The sequence below is a fragment of the Larus michahellis genome, chromosome 1 (genome assembly GCF_964199755.1).
Source record: "Larus michahellis chromosome 1, bLarMic1.1, whole genome shotgun sequence".
NCBI classification, from domain to species: Eukaryota; Metazoa; Chordata; class Aves; order Charadriiformes; family Laridae; genus Larus; species Larus michahellis.
In genome coordinates, this window is record NC_133896.1 from 178,524,860 (window position 1) to 178,549,973 (window position 25,114).

General features: G+C 36.0%; 1 protein-coding gene across 6 annotated transcripts in view; it reads left to right on the forward strand.

Annotated features, from left to right (window-relative positions):
* The window catches only part of DACH1 (dachshund family transcription factor 1), a 365,270-nt gene that overhangs the window by 237,722 nt on the left and 102,434 nt on the right, over positions 1-25,114 (forward strand). For 3 of the 6 annotated variants that reach the window (XM_074564434.1, XM_074564395.1, XM_074564385.1), the window contains exons 4-6: positions 8,986-9,141; positions 9,683-9,855; positions 23,036-23,171. In XM_074564434.1, coding sequence (XP_074420535.1) covers positions 8,986-9,141; positions 9,683-9,855; positions 23,036-23,171 — 465 coding nt within the window. The remainder of the gene's footprint in view (positions 1-8,985; positions 9,142-9,682; positions 9,856-23,035; positions 23,172-25,114) is intronic. The other 3 variants (XM_074564406.1, XM_074564425.1, XM_074564416.1) reach the window with 1 other exon arrangement.

Genomic DNA, 25,114 nt, shown 5'->3' on the forward strand with positions numbered 1-25,114 from the left:
TATTATCACTGGATTCCTTCAAGGTGTGAGTCTATTGCATGCTTCAAATTTAAAAAAAACTACATAAGACCCCAAAATTGTAGACTACATCTCTCATTTAGGTCATGACAGAGCTAAATCAAAGCTGTGCAGGCAACTCAAGAGTAAGACAATTCCTCCTGAACCTTTGAGTTAGCACCTGCTTCCCAAAGGAGGAGGAAATGGCTCTATGAGAGCCTCAGAGCTCGTGCAGTCTTCTGGCTTTCCTGCAGCGGTGTCGTGGTTTGGGAAGTCCAGTGTGGAAGAGACACGGCGTCAATTCGGAAACCTCTGTTCCCGGAGCAGGGTGCGTCCAACCCCACGCTGCACATCAAGCCAAGATCCGGGCAAACACAGATCCTCCTTTTCCCTGAATGGGAAAACACAGCCGTGTGCTCCGGAGAGCACGTCTGAAACTTGGTGCAGCTGGCAGGGATTCATACAGCCAACTTGTGGTTATTTTCCCGGAGGGCATAGGGACGTAATTGCTATGAGACCTTGCTATCAAATTTGCTTAAGACTGGATATTAATCTATTTATTAATAAGGACTGATTTTTGATAATTTACCCTTGTTTTCTAAGAAAATTACTAAAAAAAAGCAAAAATCTGAAGAGTAATGTTTAAGAAAGCATTCTGTGTGCAACCTTTTAGAGCCCATGTACTGTTAAGAGTTTGTACAGCATTTGTGCTGGAAAATGAAATACGTCTCTTTAGTTCAGCAGTATATATTTTTTAAAATCATCAGTAAACATGATTACCTGCAATATGTCAACCTGCCTGCTTTGCAGTTTCATCCCTGGTGGATCTTTTTTCTGAATAGACGGAAGTGAGTTTACAGAGGCCTTCTTGCTTTTAATTTCAATGCTTCAAGTCCAATGTATCTTGCAACTCTTATTTTTCTGTATTGTTAGCACAGCTGAAACAGGCAGGGCCAAGTGTGGTCAAACTAATGATATCTGTCTTTTTATTTACATAAGACATTAGGAAACTGGGGATTCTCACTTTACGCACTGTATCTATGCATACTTCTTGCACTTCAGTATATTTACCGAGGATTTTCTACCTTTTTTTTTTTGTCTGTTAGTTTGTTCTATTACAGGACTATCAGCTGTACTTAGGTGCCCTGAAAATCTGCAGGATTTTTCTTTTTGAATTAAAGGGAGAGTAATTAGGTTATTATTTTTTAAAACTTTCTGGGTCATTCGAGATAATTCTTTAGTAAAGGTAAAGAAAATGGGGAAGACAACTTAGTAGATATATGGTGTATTGCTTTGGTTTGCTTTTTTTTATTTTTAAGCATGGCTAATATAGAATTAGATGCTGTAGAGCTCAGACTAGAGGTAGTAAGGGTCAAAAATCATGGTCCTCACCAACTGAGGTGTTGCCTATATCAGACCAGCGTAAGCACAATGTTAAGCACAAACTCCCATCCAAAATCATATTTTCTGGAAACCTTAGGCCTGAATCCCAATGCTGTCACTCAGAGGCTCAAACCCGTATCTTTCTCCTTAGGCAGTTTTCTGGATCCGTCTGTTTTAGTTTCCACTGTACTAAAAATGAAGCCTATTATATGGAGCCTATTATACTGATTATACCTAGCAAAAAATTGAATGGGGATAACTTCTTTCTTTATAAGCAGAAGCAACAGGGGATCTTATGCTAAAACAACTTAAATGCCTATTTCCCAGAAAATGTTCTAAACATGAAGTTATATACTGCTTAGCCAGGCATATTCTGTCCCAGCTGTTCCTTAAGCAAACAGAACATATTCATATACACAATTACATACAATGAGAATATATAGTAATATATTAATTATCTATTAAACAGTATTTTTTTTATAAACAAGCACATACAAGTGTAATCAAAATGTTCACTTAATAATTTGTAATGTTCATCATGCTGAGAGATAAAATGTAGTTTTTTGCTGATTTTGGTTGACTTCTGATAGATCATTAGTCTTCATATTATAAAAATCCTACATCAAGGCACTAGCTGTAATTCTAGCTTTCTGCTCTGAAGTTAACGTATTTGCCCAGGTGTACCTGACAGTAAAATGTTGTCCAATTATTATTTTCATGAATACAGAGCCTACAACTGCATCTAATTTTTTATTTCTTGATAATGTTACAAATTTACTCTTACATGTCTAAATTGCACTATTATCGTATCTTACAACCGTAAAAATAAACGGTATATTATCTATGAAATGAGGACAAGTTAGGTATTTGTGAAAGGAGACAAATGGAAAATCTATTTTTAGGTAAACGTCACACAGCCTGTAACTGAGTTGCTGAGCTTTCACTTGTGTTGCACACTCTTATTCACTTGTGTTGGACGGTTTCATTATTCATTGGAATTTTAAAAAAGCTTTTCCTCCGTTAATCTTTTTGGTGAAATAATGAAGGATTAGTATAAAATATAACACACATATTCCATGGGATTTGTTGTCACTGTAACAAAATTCTTTCACTTACTAGTTTACATAAATTCAGTATTTTCTGATTCATGGTTAAGTATATGCTCTGTTTATTCAGCATATAGAATTCCATCTAATTTCTTGAAATTAACAGTTTGTACTAAAGATTTTATTTATCGGAACATGAATATGGAAAGCGTGAATAAAGTGGTTACAAATCTGGTTTACAGTGCAAAGTGCAGTTATCATCTCTCTGCCATTGCCAAGAAAAACCCCATGCAATAAAATTAAGAGAGTGAATGAAGCAGTCAACATGATTGAGGCTAAAACTCATTTTTCAGATTGCTAGTTGTCTGCAAAAAAGAAACTGTATGCGATTTCAGAAGTTCTCTTGGCTTCTCCTTTATATATCTCTGTGGGGAAATGTTTATCAAAGAATAGTCCTTGTTTGGTTATTTTTTTGCAGAATTTGCTGCTATACCTATTTACGCTCCGTCTTGATAATAGCAGAACTACATAAGCCCACTTTGTTAGAGAAAACTATAAAATCTTTCAGTTATCAGGCCACATTGCTTATGGTCTATTTAAGAGCATAAGAGTGATTATATAACCATAAAAATAACAAGGCAAGGCTTTTTTTTTGGTGGGGGGAATTAGAAATCCTTTTCTAAAGCAGAATACAAAGAGAAGTCTTGGGAAACTTATTATTTTCCCATGTCATAGTACTTGCTCTCCGGATCACTTTGTGATCTCAGAAGAGGTAGTAATACTTTTTTCTCTTCCAGTATGGATAATATGAGACGGATACGGTTTACATATGGCAAAAGTGTTTTTGCTTTTAATAATACAGCAGTAACATAGAGGTCTTACGGAAGTGCCTTTTGTGTAGACGTCTGTCCTTTATACAGTCTCACAACACTCATGTATTGGCGGTAAATACTACAGCTGATTTCAGGGGACTGAATTATACAAGCACGGAATGACAAATTTACAGCAGTTTAAAGTCTAAAGCAGCAGGACTTGATTTGGATAGTTTTATGAAGAGGTTTCCTCACTGTCAGGATGCTAAGATTACTAACTTTCAGCACACTGATTATGCATATTTTCCAGTGGACATAAATAGCCCAGATAGTGAATAGTCCACTTCAGAAAAATGAGCCAACACAGCTGATACTGATGCTTTGTTTGGTAATTGTTGCTGAGATACAAATTGTTTCAGCAAACACAGAAGATAACAGCAAGATTAGGGGACTGAAAGAAGATCAGTAGTACATGAAAAGAAAAAAAAAAAAAGTAGGTTGGAGTTGCTAGTGTAAGCTCAGGCTCGCTTTTGTGTTTTTGCCATGTGATATTGCTTGTGTATGTAATAGTACCTGAAACCATTCCTGAGCCAGGGCTGGGATTCACGTGCCTAAAGAAAGGATTGAAGTGTTTTGTGGGATGCCATAAAATATCCAAGTTTTCCACATGAAAAGAAGGGGAAGACCTGAGGGCCTGGCAGATAGCCTAATTTTAATTTCTAAAATCCGCCTGTAATTAAGAAAGGTTTGTTTTAGGTGCCTAGTCACAAGAATGTGCTACTAGCTTACATAGCCTCGAGTATCCTGCCTGATCTCCATCTCCAGATAGCCATGGGGTCTCCTACAGGTGCTGCGTTGTACTCACCAATCCTGTAAGACACATCTCAAATTATTTTGGCCATCTCAGGTGGTGTGTGTTTAAGCAATTGAGCCTGGGAGAAGGGTCCCTGTGGTCCCTGGACCCAGGAGATTCAAATTCAGCTGACCGAAGATAGGTCCGTCTCTCAGAAAGGGAGGTCCACAGTTCTCCAGACCCTGTTGGCTAGATACCTGTTGGCTAGCAGGGGAACTAAACTGCTCAGCTCATGTTGTGGGAACCTAAATTTAGGCAAGCTGAATTTCACTGAGGAGAGAATGAGAAAAGAACAGGAGTAAGCAACAAGAGATGTGATTGTAAATATGAATCTGGTACGTGTAGATCAGAGTTTGTGTTGCTGACGTCGTACAGTCTAGTTTTCTGCTTCATTTTCTTTTTTCTTGGCTGCATTACCTTCCAGTCCAGAATTGTTTTCATTTATTATTACCATCCTTAGCTACCTAATTGTGCTACTAATGAATACAAATAATCCAGGCATCAGGCTTTTACAGACCCACTTCAGTGTACAAATAATGGTTTGTTGTGTAACCGCTGATTATGGGAGAAGGTAACTCACATTGTGGAAAATATGTGCTGAACGTCGGTGATGGGGAAAACACTGAATTCTGTAGTCCGCCTTTTAAATTATGCAAATGTATTGTCATTTTTGTTCCATGGGGTTGCCTGTGATGAGTAAATGTGAGACAATCTGAGCCCAGTTTTTAAGCATGTGTGCTTGCATTTGGAACTTCAATTTCAAATTTTTGAGTGCTTGACTATCAGTACTATCACACATGAAATACCTAGTTGGCTACCAAATTGCCTATTCAAGTGCACATGTATGGGGTTTGAGCACTCAGCTTTAAGCATCTGCATTTCAAAATTGGATCCCTTGTGCTTGAAAGCCTTGAAAATGCTACTCTATGGTCAGCCTAGTGCAGCATCAATTGAAATGCAGTTTGAATGCAATGTAGAGCTTCCAATTGCTGCTTCAGAAAGTGTTATGCTGAATCTGGAACACTTTGCATAATTTAATTAATTATGCCACTAAAAACTGATTTTCTCTCAATTTAAAGCAAACAGCTTTTATGAGGGTGAACTGCAGCACCCAGGGATATCAGGTGTCCAAGCTTTTAATCCTATTACAAAGACTTGACAACCACTGATGGAAACTGGAAAAACATAAGCCTCCAGCAGGGCAACAAGTGAAGAGGAAGAAGGCAACAGATTTTTAATACTCTTTGAAACCACTGTACGCATTAAATCAAAATCAAATGTAAAAAGTGACAGAACTGGTAGCTTGCACTTAGTTGTGCAGACGGTGAGTAGTGTCTGAGGAATAACACTTATTTCGCTTTGACATTAATGAAAATAACTGTTTCCTCCAAGAGGAAAATTGTTCCGCTTAACTAACATAAGAAAAACACAGCAAATGGCCAAGACTATTTGTATCTGTGGCTGTCCACTGAAAGTGTTCAGGGGTGCAACAGCCTGTAGTTTGAAAGTGGTTTCTAATGTTATGGATTGGATTCTGTCTATGAATCATTTTCCTTGTAAACAAATCTTGACAGACGATGCCAGACTACAAGTATTAAAGAATCTGTCACTGACTAAACGCGAGCCTCGATACTTCGCTTTCTGAAGCTTGTCTGCTCTCTTCCAATTTATTATTGGGTTCGATATCACTCTAAAACAATAGACACTGTAATTTTGAGGCAGGAGGGAGTACTGATTTAGAAAAGCTCTAATTTCTGAGCCACATAAGCAGTGCCATAATTGGCAATCTATGACTGACCGTGCAAAATTCTGTGACCAGGTTAGGAAGGGTCACAGCAGAATTAACTGCATCTCCATATCGAACATCGGTGTGTAACATGAAATTAACTGTACTGTAGAAGATCTTGCTAATAAATAGGGAAAATATCTTATTACTGGGAATTCACCAGCCCTAGAAAATGCAAAGATCTTTCCTTGCTCATAACATTAACAAATATTCATATAATTACTAATATATATTTACGTATTATATGTATTCCTATATATATACACAACATATGGATGTCATCATGTTTTGATGGGAAAGTACAGAACAATAAGCTTAAAGGATTTGCAAAATAGTGACCTTGTTAAGAACACTAGAACTTCACACGTAAATTAGAGAATTTTGCTCCAAGTCTGAAATACATTTTACAAACGTAGCCTTTTCTATCTCTGTTTTTTATAAAGAACAAAAAACATATGTCCAAAAAAGAATTTTCAGTGTATGGTGAAGACGAGAGGTTGTAACTAAAAAACCAAGACATTCTGGCCCAGATTCATCTTACTTAAGCCATCTAAGTCTAAGCCATTTGTGAAAACGTCTTCTGCAGTTACTGCACAGACGAAGGCATGCCCAGAGGCCATTCATTCCATTTGTCTCTTGCGGTATTTCCCTCTCCATTTCATTTGGGCATTACCCGATCACCAGGCAGTGCTGACTTCTTCTGAGTCACAGTGCAATCACACTCGCTCTAAACTAGCCAGCGTAGGGGGATTTTGCTGCCTGCCTTCCCGTTAACCACAGCAGGACGGATAGTACCACATCGGGCATGAAACTAGAGCAAGATGGACAAGCAGTATGTGCTCTGCCACAAGATCCACCAGAACAAAGTTCTCTCTTCAGCTTTTCTTAACGGATGCAGAGATTAAGATTGGTCTTGTTCTTGCTCAGGGCTTCACATTGTGTAGTCAGATTTTCAGTGGCTGTTTTTTAACGAAGCCCTAAGTACCATAAAAAAAAGCTTTATTATTTTTTGGACACATGCCCTAAAGATGGGATGAATGAGCATTTGGAACTACCTGTCTGCCTTTATTGAATTTGCATCTGCATCAATACCAACATGTTGGCTAAAATTAAGTGAGGTGAACTCACTTTTTGTGTTTAACTCTCATTTCCAGGGTCATATTTTTTAATGGATGAATATTCAGAATGAGTGAAACACATATGTCACAGTGGCAAAAAGCATAAAATTAGCAAAAAGAAAATTAAAAAGAAAAAAAGTTATTTTTCCAGCTAAGATTTAGCTCATTCAGTTACGTACGTGTTTGAAAGTAGGTTCATGGTTTTTTGAGAGTCTCTGAGTTCTCAAAATACAAGAAAACACGTTCATTTATCAGAGGTGATGAGATTCAAATAATGTATTAACCACTCAACTATGTAGACTGCGTAAAGGTTGCGAAAATTTCTTGCAAAATAATAAAAGTATCTCAGATAATTGATTCTTTTCATTGTTTCATAAAATTGCTTTGTTTGATTGCGGGAGAGTTTGGACTGAATTTTCATTACCTACTTCTGAACAATTTACACTGGGATTGAGACAGTATTGAGCTAATGAGTTAGAATTTATATTGAGCCTTAACTGTCTTCATGAAGTAACTAGGGAAAGAAAATCATGGCAATAATGGCGTATTTTTCATTATAAACTATGTTGTGCAGCTTTTACAATCAGGTTTTTAATAGATCTAGAGAAATTAAATTGGAATTCTACCAACTTCTGTGCTTTTGTCATACCATGAAAACACTGTTAAGAAGTGTCAAGACTAATGTGCTAATCCCGTTTCTACTGAAGTAAGGAGGAGGTGATATTAGTCACGTTGTTTTTCAGGTCCTGTTGTTCATTAAGTAGTAAGATGTATATTAAAAAAACATTCAGAAATATACACTTCTCTGTAATCCCTGATGCTAAATAGAAACTGAGTATAGATTAAATAGGTCTTGACTAATGTTCTCCTAAACTCCTTATCAAGAGAGATTCCCATGCAAATAGTAGAAACTTTCAAAGTCAGGAGGGTGAAATTGTGCCCTATACTAAAAAGGAAGCAATCGTATATTGCTGATGTGTATATTAATACTGCTGAGAACGCATGCATATATACATATTTATTAATATATTCAAACATTGTTTATTGATTGTATATGGTAAATAAACTCATACAATGAGTGTATAGATTACTTTGTATGCATAAACATACATATACTCAATCTCAGCATTTACATAAATATGCACCATGAATACTGTAAGTAATCACATTGGAAGATTTTAAACTTTTTATTATGGATAAATGTACAAATTAATAATATTGTATGAATTTTTAGTATTGTCCTTTAGTTGTATCCTTCTGTTTAATTTTCTGGGTATTTTTTTATGAGGAGTTCTGCAAAAGTGAAAAAGGGTATTTCTCAAATGTATGAATTATTGCTCATCTCAATACTAATTTGTCCACATTCTTACTTGCTGTTAGTCCATTCCACTGCCAGAAGACTGCAGGAATTGATTAATAATCCCTTACATTTTAATTAATAATATGAAATAAAAATCGAATATACAAAATCGAATCATCAGCCAAGTGTATATACATGAATGTCGGTGCCCTCATTAAAGTAAATTTTTAGTTACTTCCTCTAATGTTTATTTATTCACAAATATAACAAGAAATACGAAGGTAGTTTAAATTGTAATTGACATAACACGCAGTACTCTTTTTTTAGACATTTTGCAGGCAAAAGGATTCTCTCACGTATAAAACAAATGCCATATATAGTTTTACTTGCTAAGATTGGCGAAAGTATATGTAAAGTATGCATCAAACACAAACTTAATGTGAATGAGCACAACTATAATATTTTTAGGTTTGTGCTCTAACTCTTAACTTTAAAAAGTTATCCTTACATATCTTTTTCAGAGGGTGGAAAAAACAAGTCGTTCCCCCAACCCACATACTAAAAAAATAAAAAAAAAAATAAAAATTGCCACTTGCAAAACAGGTTAGGTTGCTGGCCTTGCTTGCAAATTCAGACATTGAAAATTTGGAGTCTTCCTTCATCCAAATAATATATATTCATTCCCCACAGGCAGCAGTGATGGTTCTTGGGATAAAGAAAAACTTCAGTCTCCCCCCACCCAAGGATCACAGGCCTCTGTTAACCACCCCAACTTGCCTGGACAGCATAATGTTCCAGTTAGCCATCCTCTCAACCCTCTTCAACAGAACCACCTTCTGCCAAATGGTACGGGTTGACATCTTTCAGCACTAACATCAGCAGTTATCCAATTCCTGTCTTTATTTTGTGTTTATATAAATAGGCGATGAAAAATCAAAGATGTGGGGAATATTGGAATACTTCCTTTAAAGCATTAAGCAGGGGAAGCGGAGACAATAAAGAACAAATATGTACGCAATAAAATTGATACTTAAAATAACTGCTAACCTGTGCATCAGTGGCATAATAATGCATTGCTAAGGCACCTTACAGCATATATTAAAGAAGATAATAAACAGCCATTGCTTAGCAATGATATCATACGTTACACTGATATGAACAAACTAAGAGGTCTAATAGCCTCTCCTTGTGGCTAGAAACTCTCCATGGTTGCTAGTGATTTACCCATGCATATCCTGGACTGAACTGACGTACAGCTTCTTTGTCCTGCAGTGTGAACCATCTTGTCACCCATCGCTTGTATATCGTCCATCAGGAGAAAAAAAATAATAAAATAGACAATTAGTGTTTTAAAAAACCTATTTCCCTATTTTTTTTCCTCCACCAGGATTGGAACTTCCTTTTATGATGATGCCCCACCCGTTAATTCCTGTGAGCCTACCTCCAGCGTCTGTCACGATGGCAATGAGCCAGATGAATCACCTTAGTACCATCGCCAACATGGCAGCGGCAGCACAAGTGCAGAGTCCTCCATCCAGAGTTGAGACATCTGTTATTAAGGTAACTATACTAAACGATAAAATAAATAAATTCTAGCACACTCACAACTGTCCTAAGTATTGTAAAGGTGTCAGATGTTATAAGGTAAGTCATAAAGTCAATATGTACGAGAAACTCAACTGTGGTAGCTCTGGGAGCCCAGTAGGCTGCTGGTGGCCAGTGTTACTTTCTCAGTTCTCCTGCCCCTCTCTAAATCAATATTAAAACAGTGCTCAAGTTGAAGCATTTTCATACAGAATGCACAGCTTTCTGATTTCTCATATTCCGTAGTCTGTGATCTAATGGCAACATTCCTCAAGATATCAAGGAAGAAATTACTACTTTCTTAAATTAGAGTGGACTGTTGTTCCAACTTTTAAACCTAAGCATTTGAACTGAAATGCTGCAAATTATCTGAAGAAGGCTGAAAAGCTTGATACTTTGCCTCTGCAGAACCTAAATTGCCAAATCCTGGAACAGAATGGAATGAAGCTGCACAGAACAGACCCAGTAGTCTGCAGGCCAGAACTATAGTATTGTAGAGATATCTCAAAAATATCTGATATCTGAAATTGTCTACCCATTTTAGGCTTTGTTTGCTGCCTGTAACTAAATTAATCTAGTTGTGGTGTTATTATCCACAGGCAAGGAGTCTTCTCTACTTCTGAGGGAAGGTGATCTGCTTTCATTGTAAAGTCATTTCTCCCTTACCACTAGATATTTATAATTTGATTTGGCATTTATTCAGGTATTTACATTTTACCTGTTATCCCTATTTAGTTCTAATAGATGAGATACAGACAGTACACAAACTTCTGTGCTTTTATGTAACATTCATGTGTTGGAAATAGACATGTGAAGGCAAGGTTATTTGATATTTTAGGGTATGTTGGAAATCTGTCCATTAATGTAATTCAGTTGGGTAAGCTTAAAATCTCTTGGACCTTCAAATCAAGAGTTGCAAAAGTTTTGAAGCTCATCATGATTTAAGTAGAGTGAAGAGATCTGAGTTTATTGAGGCATTCAATGTGTCTTCTTTAACCAAACAAGCCCAGAATCATAAAGAACCGTTCAGTCAAAAGTCAACAAATCTATGTTGCTATTGACCTAGAAAAATATGGTCTGATGATCTGCACTTTGAAATGTAGCATCTCCTTTGGAGGCCTTCAGTGGCTTGCCTTTCTCACCTTTGATGATAAGGGGAGTTAGGACATTGGTTTTAGAATTGTTTCTTTAGGTGCTATGTCAGCAAGGCTAGATTTCACTCCTTAAGTCCATCTTGCCCATATCCTGGGAATATAAATACTCCGCTGCTAACTAACTGTTTGATTACATGGTAATTTCTGCAGCTTTGTTTTTCTGTTTTCACTTGAGCAGCGTTTAGTAAGAGTTACATGATACTAAAGTTCTCTGGAACATATGTGGTGCTCTATTTCATTCTAAATTTATTTTCTTAATTGGAACAGTGACCGCTGGTATTACAGTGGTATCTAAAAAATGAAGATTGGGACGGAGCACATGCTAAATGACACCTGAGAAGTATGAATTACTATGGCAACAAAACTTTGTTTTCACTGTTTTTCCTACTATTTTCCCTTCTTTCGTTTTCTGTCAGCTATTTGATTTTGTATGTAGGAGTACAAAATTTGACCTTCACGAGCATTGGTAACCCTCTGTTTCTAAACTTTGACAAGCTGATTTCTAGCTTGTAAAATTGCTTTACAAGCCAGTTCTAGCTATTAAAGTTGCCTGAGTTAGTGGCCTACATTTAAATATGTGTATGGGAGCATACTCCAACATGCCCCCTGATCTTTGTCTCCAGTTACCAAAATCACGTACATTTGGAACACAGCACAGATCCTAGGCTGTGTAGAAAAGGTTTCCTTTTGTGGAAAATAGGTCCTGGTGCGTTCACATATCTCACCCCATTATGGGAACATTGCTGGACCTAGGAAGCACTTAACTAAGAAGTACTTCTGGCTCAGCTCATCTAAACCTGTGTAGTAGGTTTAAAAGTACTGGACTAGGAAAGGGAGACTCTGTCATCATGTAACTATGTACATTATTTTAACCATTGGCAGTGCTATACCAGAAGATTTTCCTTATTCCAGAGTTCCTGAACTGAATGAGTTATTCCTCTAGTTCATCAAGTTGGAAAGATAGTTTTGCTGTAATCTAGGTGAAGATTTTGAAAGTACCTAGCAATTTTGATTCTCTGAAACATTTTAGCAGCACTTTGTAATTGGAAAGTCTTTTTTTTTTTTCAAAATCTTGCTTATTTAAGCATTTGTTTGTATTAATAATCTACGCTATTTATCTCTGTCATTTCTGAAAATTCAACTATCCCCTATTCATGCTAATAAAAACTTCATCATAGCTGCCAACTTTTGTGCTGCTCCTGGCATAACATCTTGTGCAAGTTATTTAACAAACCAGGTTTTGTGTTCCCATCTGGTTTGCACATAACCATAAATTAAAAAGATGTTTTTTAAAATAGCCAAATTAACCTAAGTTCTGTTTAGAAAAGTGCACTCACTCAAGGGTAAAATACACAATTTTTAAAGTCTCCATGATTAAGTTAGAGTTTTGGGACATTTACATAGAACCTGATGGAGACACTACCTAAGCGCTATCGTGACTTCTTCAGTCAAGGCCTGTGGCTTATCACCCACAATACATTTATACTACAGGTAAATGCATAAACACAATGTTAATCTGCCATCCAAAACTCACTTCTAAGTGTAAGATCTTACTGCTCATCGTTATTTCAATAGTACTGTAAGGGCTCAGGAATTTACTCTTCCAGGACTTTCATACTCTTTCCCTCAGCCCCTTTGTGGTACAACGTATGTCTAGATTTTTGTCTTCTGTTTTTGTCTGTTGCAGATGAATATAGTCATGTGTATAGAGGTAACACGGCCAAGTAATTATGTTCCTATTTTTTAATACTGAACAGGATTGAAACATAAACCCCAGCAACACAAAAGCATGAGGTCATCGTTAGGGGGATTTTCTTCCCAGAGCACAGACATAATGCCACTAGCAATTTACCTGTTTCTCACTAGGAATAGTCAGAAGCTGTGATTTTAGCGTCCGTTGAACTGAGTAGCTGAGCAGGAAACTGTCTAATCAGCATACTTTTTGAACCTTGCATTGGCAATATAAAGATTATGAATAATAACTTATACTATAATCAAAATAAATATCTTGGAGAATAGATGTAAGTGAGAAGGTCAAACCTCCTTTTTCTTTATTTTTACAGAAATGGATAAATAGTGCAGTTGCTCTCTTTCCCAAAACTGTTTGTTATTAGAATCATGTCTTCCTTTCTTTTTCTGCTACATTTTTTAGACTTTTTGGTTTTGTTTCCATTATCTTCTGGCTCATTTTTTAACCCTAATTTTACTTAAATGTTTTTCTCAGTGACAACGTTTCCACAAGCTGATTTGAAATTAGAGTACAGGACGTTTACAAATTTAAACTCTGCTTGAAAGTTAGGAGATCTATGAGAAATTTCTACTCTGAAAAGTAAATCAATAGTAACCTTATCTAATTAAGTAACAAAGAACAAAATTAAGTCTTAGAAAATCTGAGTCTTCAGATTATAAACAACCTGTTTCATTGGATAGAAGAATTGCCTTTGTGAACAGTGCCACAGTAGATGACTTGCTGACCTTCCCTTCCAATTCACCGAGTTCACAGTTAGTGCCGTTATCTTTAAACCCACAAAGCTTCAAATGCCTTTCTATTACTGGGCAATATTTCATTTCTTCATGATAAGAAGTTGGAATAAAGCTGAGATCATGTACTAACCAAACATTTTATCCTGCTACGTTCAGGAGACGAGACAAAGACAAAATTACAAGGGAAGCCTTGCAAAGCAACACCTTAGTTTTGGCAGTGAACTCTGAGCTCTAAAATCTTCAGAATTATATTTCAGGAGAGTGTTGTGCCCTTTCGAACATGAGACGAACATTAGATGTCTTTTTGTAATGGAATGTTTAGATATATGAGTTGGATGAATAAGAGGAGAGCAACAGCAAGCAGGGACAGCAGATTGTGACAGCAATGAATTGCAGTGAGTGTGACAGCTGTGACCTGGGGATGCTTTAGACATGAGGTGGCTTTCATCACCTGCCCATGGTTTCAAAGGCTCAGCTTGTTAGCGGTTTCACTACATCAGTTTTTTTCACTCAGCAGAAACGATATATGAAAATATAAAGGACATACCTCATATTAATAGGAATTTAAATAATTCTATGTTGTAATATTTAGAACAAAGCAGCATGCCCCAGAATCAAAAATTGCACTGTATCCATATAATGTTACTAATGCTTATAGAAAGAATTAAGAATAAAGCAGAAGAAACCAATACCTTCAGCTGAAAAAGTGACCAGTGACACAGTAGTTTTCCCTTGCATATTAAATACATGAAACTAAATTTTGCTAATTCTCCTAATGTTTCACAGCAGTGGTTGCGTTGTACTTGTTTATAAGGTTATATCTTCCCGTTACCCAATAGCAGAAATTTACTAGTAATTTATTTAACCAAGGTAGCTGCTGACAGGTTATTTTTCTTTTTTTAATAATCTGTTTATTGGTCTATTGTGACGTGAAATTTTATTTTAATGCTCATCCACTTTTTCATTTATTATTGGCAATATATGTGTGTTCCTATTGATGTAATTTAATGTTCCTATATTTTTCACCTAAAATTATTGTCAATAAGTCCAAATAATAGCCAAAAAGAAGAGGTATGACATGGCCATACAGAGGTGATGGAACAGAGTACGTTTAAATGTCTCATGTCACAGTGGTGGTGAACAAGTTCAGAGAGTGGACCTGAAAGGAAATGGACTCTAAGAGAAAAACGAGGAAGAAAGGGGTGGGCAGCAAAGAAAGGGACTGTGGAAGCTTCAGTTTAAGTTTTCTGTAACTGCTGTGTGAGCAGCCTTGAGTTCAGTGCAGACTTTTAATACCAAAAGGTACTGGCCATCGTAAGATGTTTCAGTGCAGAAGAGTTTACTGATTACTTCTTTTCCAGTTACAAAATTATGACTTTTTTTATAGGATTAGATAAATTATGTTTCGGAATGGGCTGGCACACCGTCCTGTAGAGACAGGGGCCATAGGAAGCTCCTTGAAAGTCCACTTAGACATCCCGGATAGAAAAACCTTCCAGTTTGCTGCTGTTACAATGAAGGAGAATTTTCCTGTACTATAAACTTGAAAAAACTGCCAGAATTGTCAATATATCAGGTGTTACTGTAAAATCTTTAGATGTGCCTGTCTTCACTCATTGAGTAAAATTACATCCAAAGCCTATGTTATAGGCCCATCACCGAGTTTCAAAAGACATAGGACTAACATTAGGAAATACCAGAATGCCTCTATAACCTTAATGTGACAGCATTCCATCCGTATAGTATTGTGCAATTTTCATTTCACCATCACAGATTGTGTTTTTCACAGAACTCCTCCCTCGTTCAGTGAATAGTTATTCCATATTTGAATTTTCTTAAATCAGGGTCTGGTCCAGTCTTATTTAACTTATGTTAGCTGAATCCCGTGTTGAATGCAAAAGTTTTCTGTGCCTTACAGGAAAAGTATTGTGCAAACAGAGGTAGATACTTATTTGCACAATTCCTATGAAGCTGGGTATACTACACCCATTTTACAGAAATGGAAAGAGAACAAAATTAATTATATCCAAAATTGGCAGAAATGCCCTTTTTGGATGCCTGACCTGAAAACCATGTGCCTTTTCAGATAACCTTTTACTTCTAGAGATATTTGTGCATTCAAAACAGAAATTTTGACATTACTTTAAAGTTATTTTCTTGAATGCATCAAAAAATATACTATACACAAGTGTGAACAGTGAAACTACTTTTGTTTCCTCATTATCTGATACATGAAGTAAAATCAAGTTTTCTTTTTTGTATAAGGAGAAATTTGATTTAATATAAAACAAGTAAATAGTAAAAAGCAATTACTATAAATATTCTAGAATAAAAATAAGACTATCTATCAGTTCCTAAACCATCTACCTTTACATATTGGGAAAACAAACATGAAAATTATGATATACCTGTAAAGTTTGAAGTATATTATAAACCAAATGAATATTTCTTTTTCTTTTTATCATGACTGCAGAAAATGATATCTTAAAACTATTTGTATGAACTTGCACATAACAGAAAAAATCTCTAGGTTAGTCAGAATAACCTTTTTTTTTTTGTATTTATGTTAATATAAATATGCATATGCACACACACTTCTGTTTCTTCCTTTAGCATGGGAAAATCTTAGGTCAAAGTGTAGCTGAACTCCTTTATTATGGCTTAATCATCTTTATATTGGAGGACATTATGTCCCACCTCATTAATTAGTTCGATCTATATGATTAAAATTCTTTATTTTAATTTTTAATGCAGTTTTTTAATAATAAACTTAGAGGATGATTGCTAAGTTGTAACTAAGAATACTGTCTTTTTTTAAAATAATATGGGATCCTATTATTTGTTTTAACATGAGTGTTTCTGAGGTGCAGTTTAAAGCTAATAGCACCCCTACGCGCATATGAATTAATTTGTGGAATGTAAAATAGATATCTACAGATGGCACACACCAGAAAGAAGGTAGTACAAATTTTTCTGTTGGGCAATTTGCATATTCACATGTGTAACAGGAAACTATGTACGTGGTGTAAGATTAATTTGATACAAAATGGCCATGAGGCCAGGTACACTGGATGGAATTCATTTTGCTGTCTTCTAGGGCATAATTCATTGGACCTATTTTAGATTGGTACTTTAGAGTGAGGTGAATTGTACTTTGGAAACATAAATGTATGGGTAAAAAATGAGCCTAGGGTGACTAGCTCAGATGTAGACATTTGTACTGTAGACAACTACATTTAGTCACATGAATTCTTGGTCTTTGGCTGGATGTACTATTTGGATTGACTTTGAGGGGTGAATTCCCATGGCTGCTTCTTAAGCTTGAATGGTTGCTTTTCAAGTAAGATTAGATTTTCAAGAGAGGAGAGAAAAAAATAAAAACGCAGAAGTCTTTCCAACTTTCCAATAAGAAATTGCTAATTCAATTTGAAGAGGTTTTTTGCACGTCTATGAAGAGGTTTTTTGCATGTTGCATGGGGGTTTTTGTATGCCTCCGAAGAATATTTTGTTTGTTAGTCCAAACATACATTTCCAACGCAAAATATAAATTATAAATTCAATTGAAAGGATACACTCAAAAAATAAGAAGGTCCAAAATAGTTGTCAGGACATTTTTATGAAAATCCACAAAATACAGAATTTTGTCCTACGAGGCTCTGTGGCACTTCCAGGAATGATCCAGCTTCATCACGATTCCAAACTGTCAACACCTTGGATGCTGCTCTAGTTTCATCGTGTTACAGGATTACTTGGGAGCCTTCCGTTTTGACTTCCCGGCGATTGACTGCTGCCGATATTCCCAATAACCTCACAGTAAACAGAGCAAGAAAAATCAAGCAAATCCATAGTCTTTTTGTCTGTCGATCTCCTTCTACATTTTGTGTTGGCAATTATCAGTATTCTTGTGATGGGAACAGCATGGTAGAATCAATGAAAAATTGCAGAGGTAAAAGTAAAACAGAAATAGAATTAACTTAAATTGTTCCAAAAGGTAAATGAGTTCAAGATACTCACAAAGAGAGAAAAAAAGTCGTATGCAAATATCACGGATAATTTTCTTTGTAAAAAATAGATCCACTATTTAAAACAATAGTGCAAGGGATGACAACACAAAACATTTGAACTCCTGACTTTTGATTGGGATTAGAAGCACGTCTGTAAGAAAGAACAAGATGAGAAAGGTGACGGGCATCAGTGGAAAGTTAGCAAGAGTTTTTGCAAGCTAGTAATACTGTGCTAATAAGGAAATAGAAATGAAAATTTATAGCATTTAGTCAGTTTTATAACACGCATTCTATAGTAGTGATTGAGGAAGTTAGGAAATAATTAATTGCCAAATTCATCTTGTAATTCTTAGGAATAAATGTTAATTTGGAGTCTCAGCATTTTAGGCTAAAGCTGAAGGAAAAATGAACCTGTAAAAGCAAAATATCCTGTTTTCAAGGAATACAAAAGATACCAAAGTATAATTAATTTCTTTTACTTATTCAAGTAATACCATGTCAAATAAGCATGCCATTTTACAAGAAAGCCATTCCTGGAATTCTTCTCACACAAAAAATAGGTCAGTAAGGAACTGAGGAGTAAGAAGGCTGTGTTTTGGTAATTGTGAAAGAGTTTATTGTAATTTTACCAGAAAAAAAAAAGATTGGAAGCCAGGTGCCATCCCAGAAAGGTAGGAATAAAAGCTTTTTTATTTTTTTTTTATATTAACAGTGTATGAAAATGGCGTGTCACATATCCTTTCCCCAGTATCAAGTTACCTAAACTATTCAAAAGTGTGACGCTGAAAATAAGTGATTTTATCCTCTGCAGTTCAATGATTTAAAGCACAAACATCCTTAAAGGAGTTTGTTCAACACTGGAGGGCATCAAGAGAGCCGACCGGTTTTAATAGTGATGTACTTCTGCAGCTATACTTAGTTGCATGTCTAGAACTCAGTCCATGACTAAAATTAAAGGATTAAAAAATTAAATTTTAAAATTAAAATTAAGTCTTATGGAGAAGCAAACTAGAACAAAGGAAGAAGCTGAGACTGAAAATACCTGTAGGAGAGATATACGCAGGTGATGAAGCTGTGTATGCAAAACTGGTTGGCTATTGGAAATAGGCGTATTCAAATTTTGTCAGAATAATTCTGGAATTTTATCACTAAGGAACAGGAATGGCGAAGAATAAAGAATGTTTGTGGAAAGACTGAGGTGATGAGAACCTAGAAGATATCGCTTCTTTGTCTACCTTTTTAGGAACAGGAGGATTAATCTTACATATATTACCTGAAAGGTGTTCTCGTGGATAGTGATATAGGGACCAACAGCTGAACTCCATCAAGTTTATGTTTTGGTAGGTTTTTGAGGAGGTAATGAGGCACTTTTCATACAGCAAAAACGTGCTACTGGAGCAGAAAGAAAAGAGGCAAAAAAGAGGTTAATAATGAATAACTGCCTTTGTGACCTGGTAAGAGGAAAAAGATATATATGATACAGGGAAGAAAGTATTTGTGGTGTTCTGGATACCATTACTGATATATTAAGATAATCTTAATAGGAAGTTACTTAAAAGGAACTTTTGGAATGAGACTTTACAGTATGATCTTTGTATCTATGTAGAGAGCTGTTTGAAAAATGTAGAAAAAAGTTTGTAAGTCCCTCAAGAAACTTCTGTTTTACTTGGAGAGACGGAGACAGTGTTATGCTGTGAGTGATATGTGGTATTCTGGAACAAAATTGGAGGGGTTTCTAATTCTAGAGACAACTTCTATCTCGCGTTAAAATCTCTGACCGTTGAGATCTTTTACCTGTTTTTACAAAATAAAAAAAAAAAAGAAAAGCCCAGTGTCACAAGAACAATTCTGTTATTTATGAAATGGACTTTATATTGAGGGTGCGTAACTTGTGATGCCAGTGGAGTAGGAGTACAGGAAATTGCATTGTATCTCCCTAAAGGCAAAGTTTCATATATGGTAGGAGCATTTTTGGAGGAGTTAAATGTCAGATTCTTAAATGCTTACAATTCATGATTTGGATCAGATTGTAAAGAGCACCAAGATAAGAAATGCTCCTGATTTGACCCTTAAGAGTATGTTGTCCATTGCTTAATACAGCCTCTGGTTCTGATGCCTAATTGAGAGTCTTACCAATTTTGAAAAACTCGTCAACCATATGTTAGATGGCTACATATGCCCTAAATTTTTCACACTACTTTTTACTTGCGAGTGAGCACCTGTAGAAACAAATAGGGATGCAAAAAATGGAGAAAAAAGGTGGCTAGTGAGGGTTATGTTTTACAAGTGATAAATAATTCTGTATTTCTTGTTTTCTAGTAAATATTGTCAATAGAGTTTTGGGAGCTGTTCAGCTTATCGGCCAGTAAGGCAAGGACAATGTTTTTGGCATTTTGCTGCCACTCCAAAAGGCAGCAGGTCTTTTGTAGGTCCTCTCTGTCAGCTTGGTGCGGACATCTCAAAACCCTTCAGTGGCTCAAATGTGAGCAGCTGAACTGAGCCGTAGGTATCTGGTTTTGGAGGAGGCTCCCTTGACTTTATTGTCTATATCTCAATTGACGGAAATGGGAGACACTTACCTCCAAGGTGGGACACTTCATATGACATCCGAGATACAGGTGTCTGAAGTTTCATCTTCAGCTCGTGTGTCAAAACTGCATTTAAATACTTACATTCAGATATGTTGATTTCAAACTGAACCCTACACAGTTTCCTCATACTTAACTTCAGCAAAGCAGTCATTCACATTCTATTTATTTACTTGTTTATTTATTTATATATTGGGAGACAACGATACTAATTACAGTACAAGCCAACACCAGGTTCTCTAAGGATACCTTTAATTAAGTGGAATTGAGTTTTTCCTGGAAGTGGACAAGTTTTAGGAAAAATAGTGGACAGTGGACACTATTCCTATGTGATCTCTATTGCCAGGTTTATAACGCAGTAAATTCTGTTTCTCTGCTGTGTCGTGTAGACTTACTTGTACAAAAGTGGCATTTTGCAGAAGTTACAAAATAGCTCTGATCATCTGGGTTATTTACTGAACAGATTTTTGCATATTTCCTGTCTTGAAAAATTTTAAAGTAAGTCTAAATGTAAAGTTAATATTTTACCACAGACAAAATCCATCTTTTCTACACAAAATCTCTAGTAAGGAAGACAGCTTATATTGATATTCCAGCACCATTAGTTTATCACTATGACTTTTTAGAGGTACAGACTATTTCAATCTATTATTAGTAGCATTTTCATTTGTTATTGCAGCTAGTTTTGATAAAGACAAAAAATTGCTATAGACTATATTATTGATTGTGGAATTATGAAGCAAGGATATAAAAAATGAGTTAGGGTATTAAATTAATTTCTTTTCCATTTCTGCATAGTTCCATCCCATGTTTTGTTGGGGTTAAAGGGTGTTTTACAAATGAATTGATAAAGCCGGTATATATAGTTTTCTCATAGAGTTTGTCTGCTATGTCATATTATATGTGAATAAAACTCATTATCTTTTTTGTTTGTGCAGTAATTATATTTTGTTGTCCTGTGCATTCCTTTTGCTCTCCCCATCTCATAATACGTGCTGTAAAAGCGCACATAAATAAATAGGATAAACAAATTAAGCTGTTTAAATAAATTAATTTACTCTGCAGCTCTGTATTCAAATCTTATGTGCTCACTGGATTTCATTTTAATGAAACCCTTCTAAGAACAATACATTGTATGCCAAACAGTGAAATTATATATTAAATGAATGATTAAATATAGCGTGTTCCAATTTATACCAAATCTGTACGCTGTGCATGCTTAAATCCTCCTAAATCTAAAGAAATAAATCTTCTACATTCTGAAAACATCTGCATTATAATCCTCCTCTTGAATACCCAGTTCATGGACATATAAACACAATCAAAGTCATAATAAGCCTAGAGCTATGATGCAGTTAAACTATCCTCATCAATGTTTTTGACTTAAAAACCTGAGACTATTAAAGTGGAATCCACTTAAATGTCTTGAAACACTGCTCTGAAAGGTCTTCTCCCACTGCATCAATAGGCCCATTGAATCCGTTTGCAATCAGAATCTCAAGTTTAGCAAATATTTATTATAAAGCTTACCTGGAAAAAATCTATTGATTACTATAGTTGGTCATATTGCTAAATTTCATTGCAATGCATTCAACTAAATATTCATCTAGCTACTAGCAATTTGCGGAGTGAGGAATGTGATGCTCTTTTCAGGAAAACTTGTAGGCATTTACAGCAGTAAGTTTTCATCTGTATTATTAAACACATACTAACTATATTTCATTACTGAAAGCTTTTAGTGAGTTGAATGTACACAGTTGTTTGCTTGTTTGTTCTTTTGCTTTGGTTTTTTTTTTAATTTTTTTTTTCATTAGGGCCAGGATTTCAATTATCAAAAGGAAAAAAAAAATCCCACAACCAAAAACCCCCTAGTTTATAATTTTCAGTCCCCCCAGTAGATTTCCCTTATAGGAACTATTTACTTTTATCACTATTCGACCAAACCAACCTAACTCACACGTATTTTAGCAATGACGTAGAGTCTTGGGAGCTATTAGCAATAAAGAGGAAACTGCAGGGCAAGACAGAATTTTCTAGAAAGGACTGTTCCGCAGTCAGCTCCCTTTGTTTAGTGTTTCTGTCAAAGTTCTGTGTAAATATCAGATATATCTATCTGCTACATATTGACGGTTCTCACACAGCAGAAGTGTGGTTCAAACCATCACAGTCCTTGTGCTCAAATTTTCAAAATCAAGGAACATCTTGAAGTACGTCATAGCTCCTCCTGGCTACCATGCCAGGCTTCTCCCTGGACAGAAAAATGTGAATGGGTGTTTTTCCCCATTTTTAAGTAGTGATATAGCCACACTTTTCCAAAAAATGTGGTTTATTCTAGGTTTTGTGCTCCATGGTATCAACAGAGGTTTGGACTGTCAGCCACATTACTAACATAAGTTCAGTAGGGAGATTATATTTCCTTTATGATCCAGAGGAGTTCTGTAAGATCTCATTGCTCAAGAAGCCGGTTCAAAATTAAAATGTGGAGTAAAATTCAGTATAAGCTAAACCAACAATGACTGGTCTTTATTTATTTACAAAAGTACATTGGTCCTCGCCACGTAAGGCTGAGGTCTGTAAGCCAGTAAACAAAACGTATATTTCCAGTTCAACAGCATGCTGATAGAAGTGAGAAAAAACAACACTCAAAAGCAAAAGAGAAACCTTATTTTTATAAGCAGTCCAGAAGGCAGTTTAAAAGCCTGATGGGATGAGCAGCGCTCACATTGCATACTAAAACATAAGGTCTCGTGTCCAAAAATTGCTACGTTTCCTTTGAGAATACTCTGCAAATCCTGGACACCTCAACAGAGGAAAGAATAGGTTGTGATTTAGGAGGGAGGTAGTGTTTAGGGACCTGATGTTTGGAAACCACAGAGGTTTAGTTTAACATTGCCTTTTTTTGCAATTGTTCTTTCCTGGGGTCTAGGAGCGTGTTCCAGACAGCCCTTCTCCTGCTCCTTCTCTTGAAGAGGGCCGAAGACCTGGCAGCCATCCATCCTCTCATCGAAGCAGCAGTGTGTCCAGCTCTCCTGCACGGACCGAGAGCTCTTCAGACAGAATCCGTAGGTCACATTCTTCTCCTTGTCACCACTTTAAATTTGATTAGGTGCAGCTGGTTTTTCTAATCAAAATGCCCTCGTCTTAAATAGATCTCATATGTATCATGTTCGGAAGTTCAGCTGCAATAACTATCTCCCAACATTATGTTCCCCAGTTTACAGTATCATAATATCTGTTACTACATTAACAGGTACTGATATAAACTGCCATCATGTCATATTAAACATAAAGATATGAGCTATGGAATACAGAATTGCAGCCGGGAAGCAATTTGCTAGATTAGTTTTTAGAACTGAACATATAGCGTAAACATTTTTTAAAGGAACTGAGTTTTATTTAATCTGGTTACTCTGGTTTGACGTCTAAATTGAATCTGACTACACAAGCAACATTTTACGTGGCAGAATTGCTTGGTAAAGAGAAGAATTAGGTTAAATCAGTTTAAAAATGGGCATACTTTACGATTTTTTTAAATATAAAAATTTGTAACGGTGAGAAGTGTAATACAGAGAGTATTATCACCTCATAGCTCACAAGGGGCAGAGTGAAATTATGCCACGGTGTCTCAGAGTGGCACCATTTTTATCAAGTCTCCATAGAGGATGTAAATTACATGGCAAAGACCCTGAATTCTATGATATTCCAGTGCAACTGCCTGGAAATTAACATTTAAAACACTTATTATATTGTGCATATTTCCTTAAATTCATATTACACTTGTCCATTCCTTTTATTATTGCTCCATTGCGGGTTTTTGTGCTTTTAAGGCATCTTTCCACAGTGGCATTTGTCAGGAGGTGAAACTGGAGGATTTGGCATGCAGATAGAAGGCCATGAAATAGCTGTATGAAATACGTAGTCGTGTTGATTAGATGCAGCACATGTGTCTTTTAGACTGCTTCCTTTCAGGCTCTCCGCAGACTCAGGAAGCTGACTCCTCGTTGACCTTCAGATGAAAGATCTTTCATTACTATGTGATGAAAAATGACTTAGCAAAGAAAATAAATGAGGCCTGACCATGACAAGCTGAAAATTCTGTTTTCTTATCACTTGGACGATTCAGAGTGCAGATTAAACTGGCATCCCATATACTGTTACCTGTCTATTTCGCCAGGTTTTTATGAGTTCATAAGTAAAGTTCTGGGAACAAACCTCACAACCCTGGATTTTTATTTTTTTTTTTAATTGACTGAATAGTAAATTTTTTTACAACCATTGAAGACCTTTTCTATTGTCCTCTAAATAAAAAAAAAAATTAAATTGAGAGATACTTATTGGTTTTGCTAAGGAATGACAGGGTTTTTTTTTTAAGAAATGGTACTGTTCAGCTTACTCTGCTTATTTATCAGGAGAGAGAGAGGAGTGGGACCTTTGCACATTATTTCTTCCCATGTGAACGTAACAGAGTTCCTTAAATACTGGATGACTTCAGTGACTTGTTTATTTATGAAATAACTTCTCTCTCCTATCTGATTTGGTAGCATCACACCTGATGCACATCTGCTTTTGTGGTGCCAGCAAGAGTAAGTTGACTGCTACTACTATGGCTTACGTACAAAAAAATGCTTTGATGGAACTGGCATAAGCCGCTTGCAAATATGTATAAGCTACCTTATATGGATTTATGAGGTGCGTTTGAGACTCATGAAGGTCTGTTTGAGAACTGTTGGAAAGAGCTATCTGGTGATAGCTCTTTCTGATTTTTCAAGCTACCTGACGAGCCAATAAGCAATTCTGCTGTCGCGCAGTGTATTTTGAAAAACAGTGTTTATCACCTAGGAGGCCACAATGCTTCATTTTAAAAAGTTAGAGACTGCATATTAGGCATGCTAATAAACAAGAACTTTTGTACAACTAACTTCTTAAAAAAATAAATCAGTAAGTATCTCAAGTAGAACCTTCTATTCTTTTTTGGTTTGCTTCATTTTGCCTTTCAGTTCTTGTT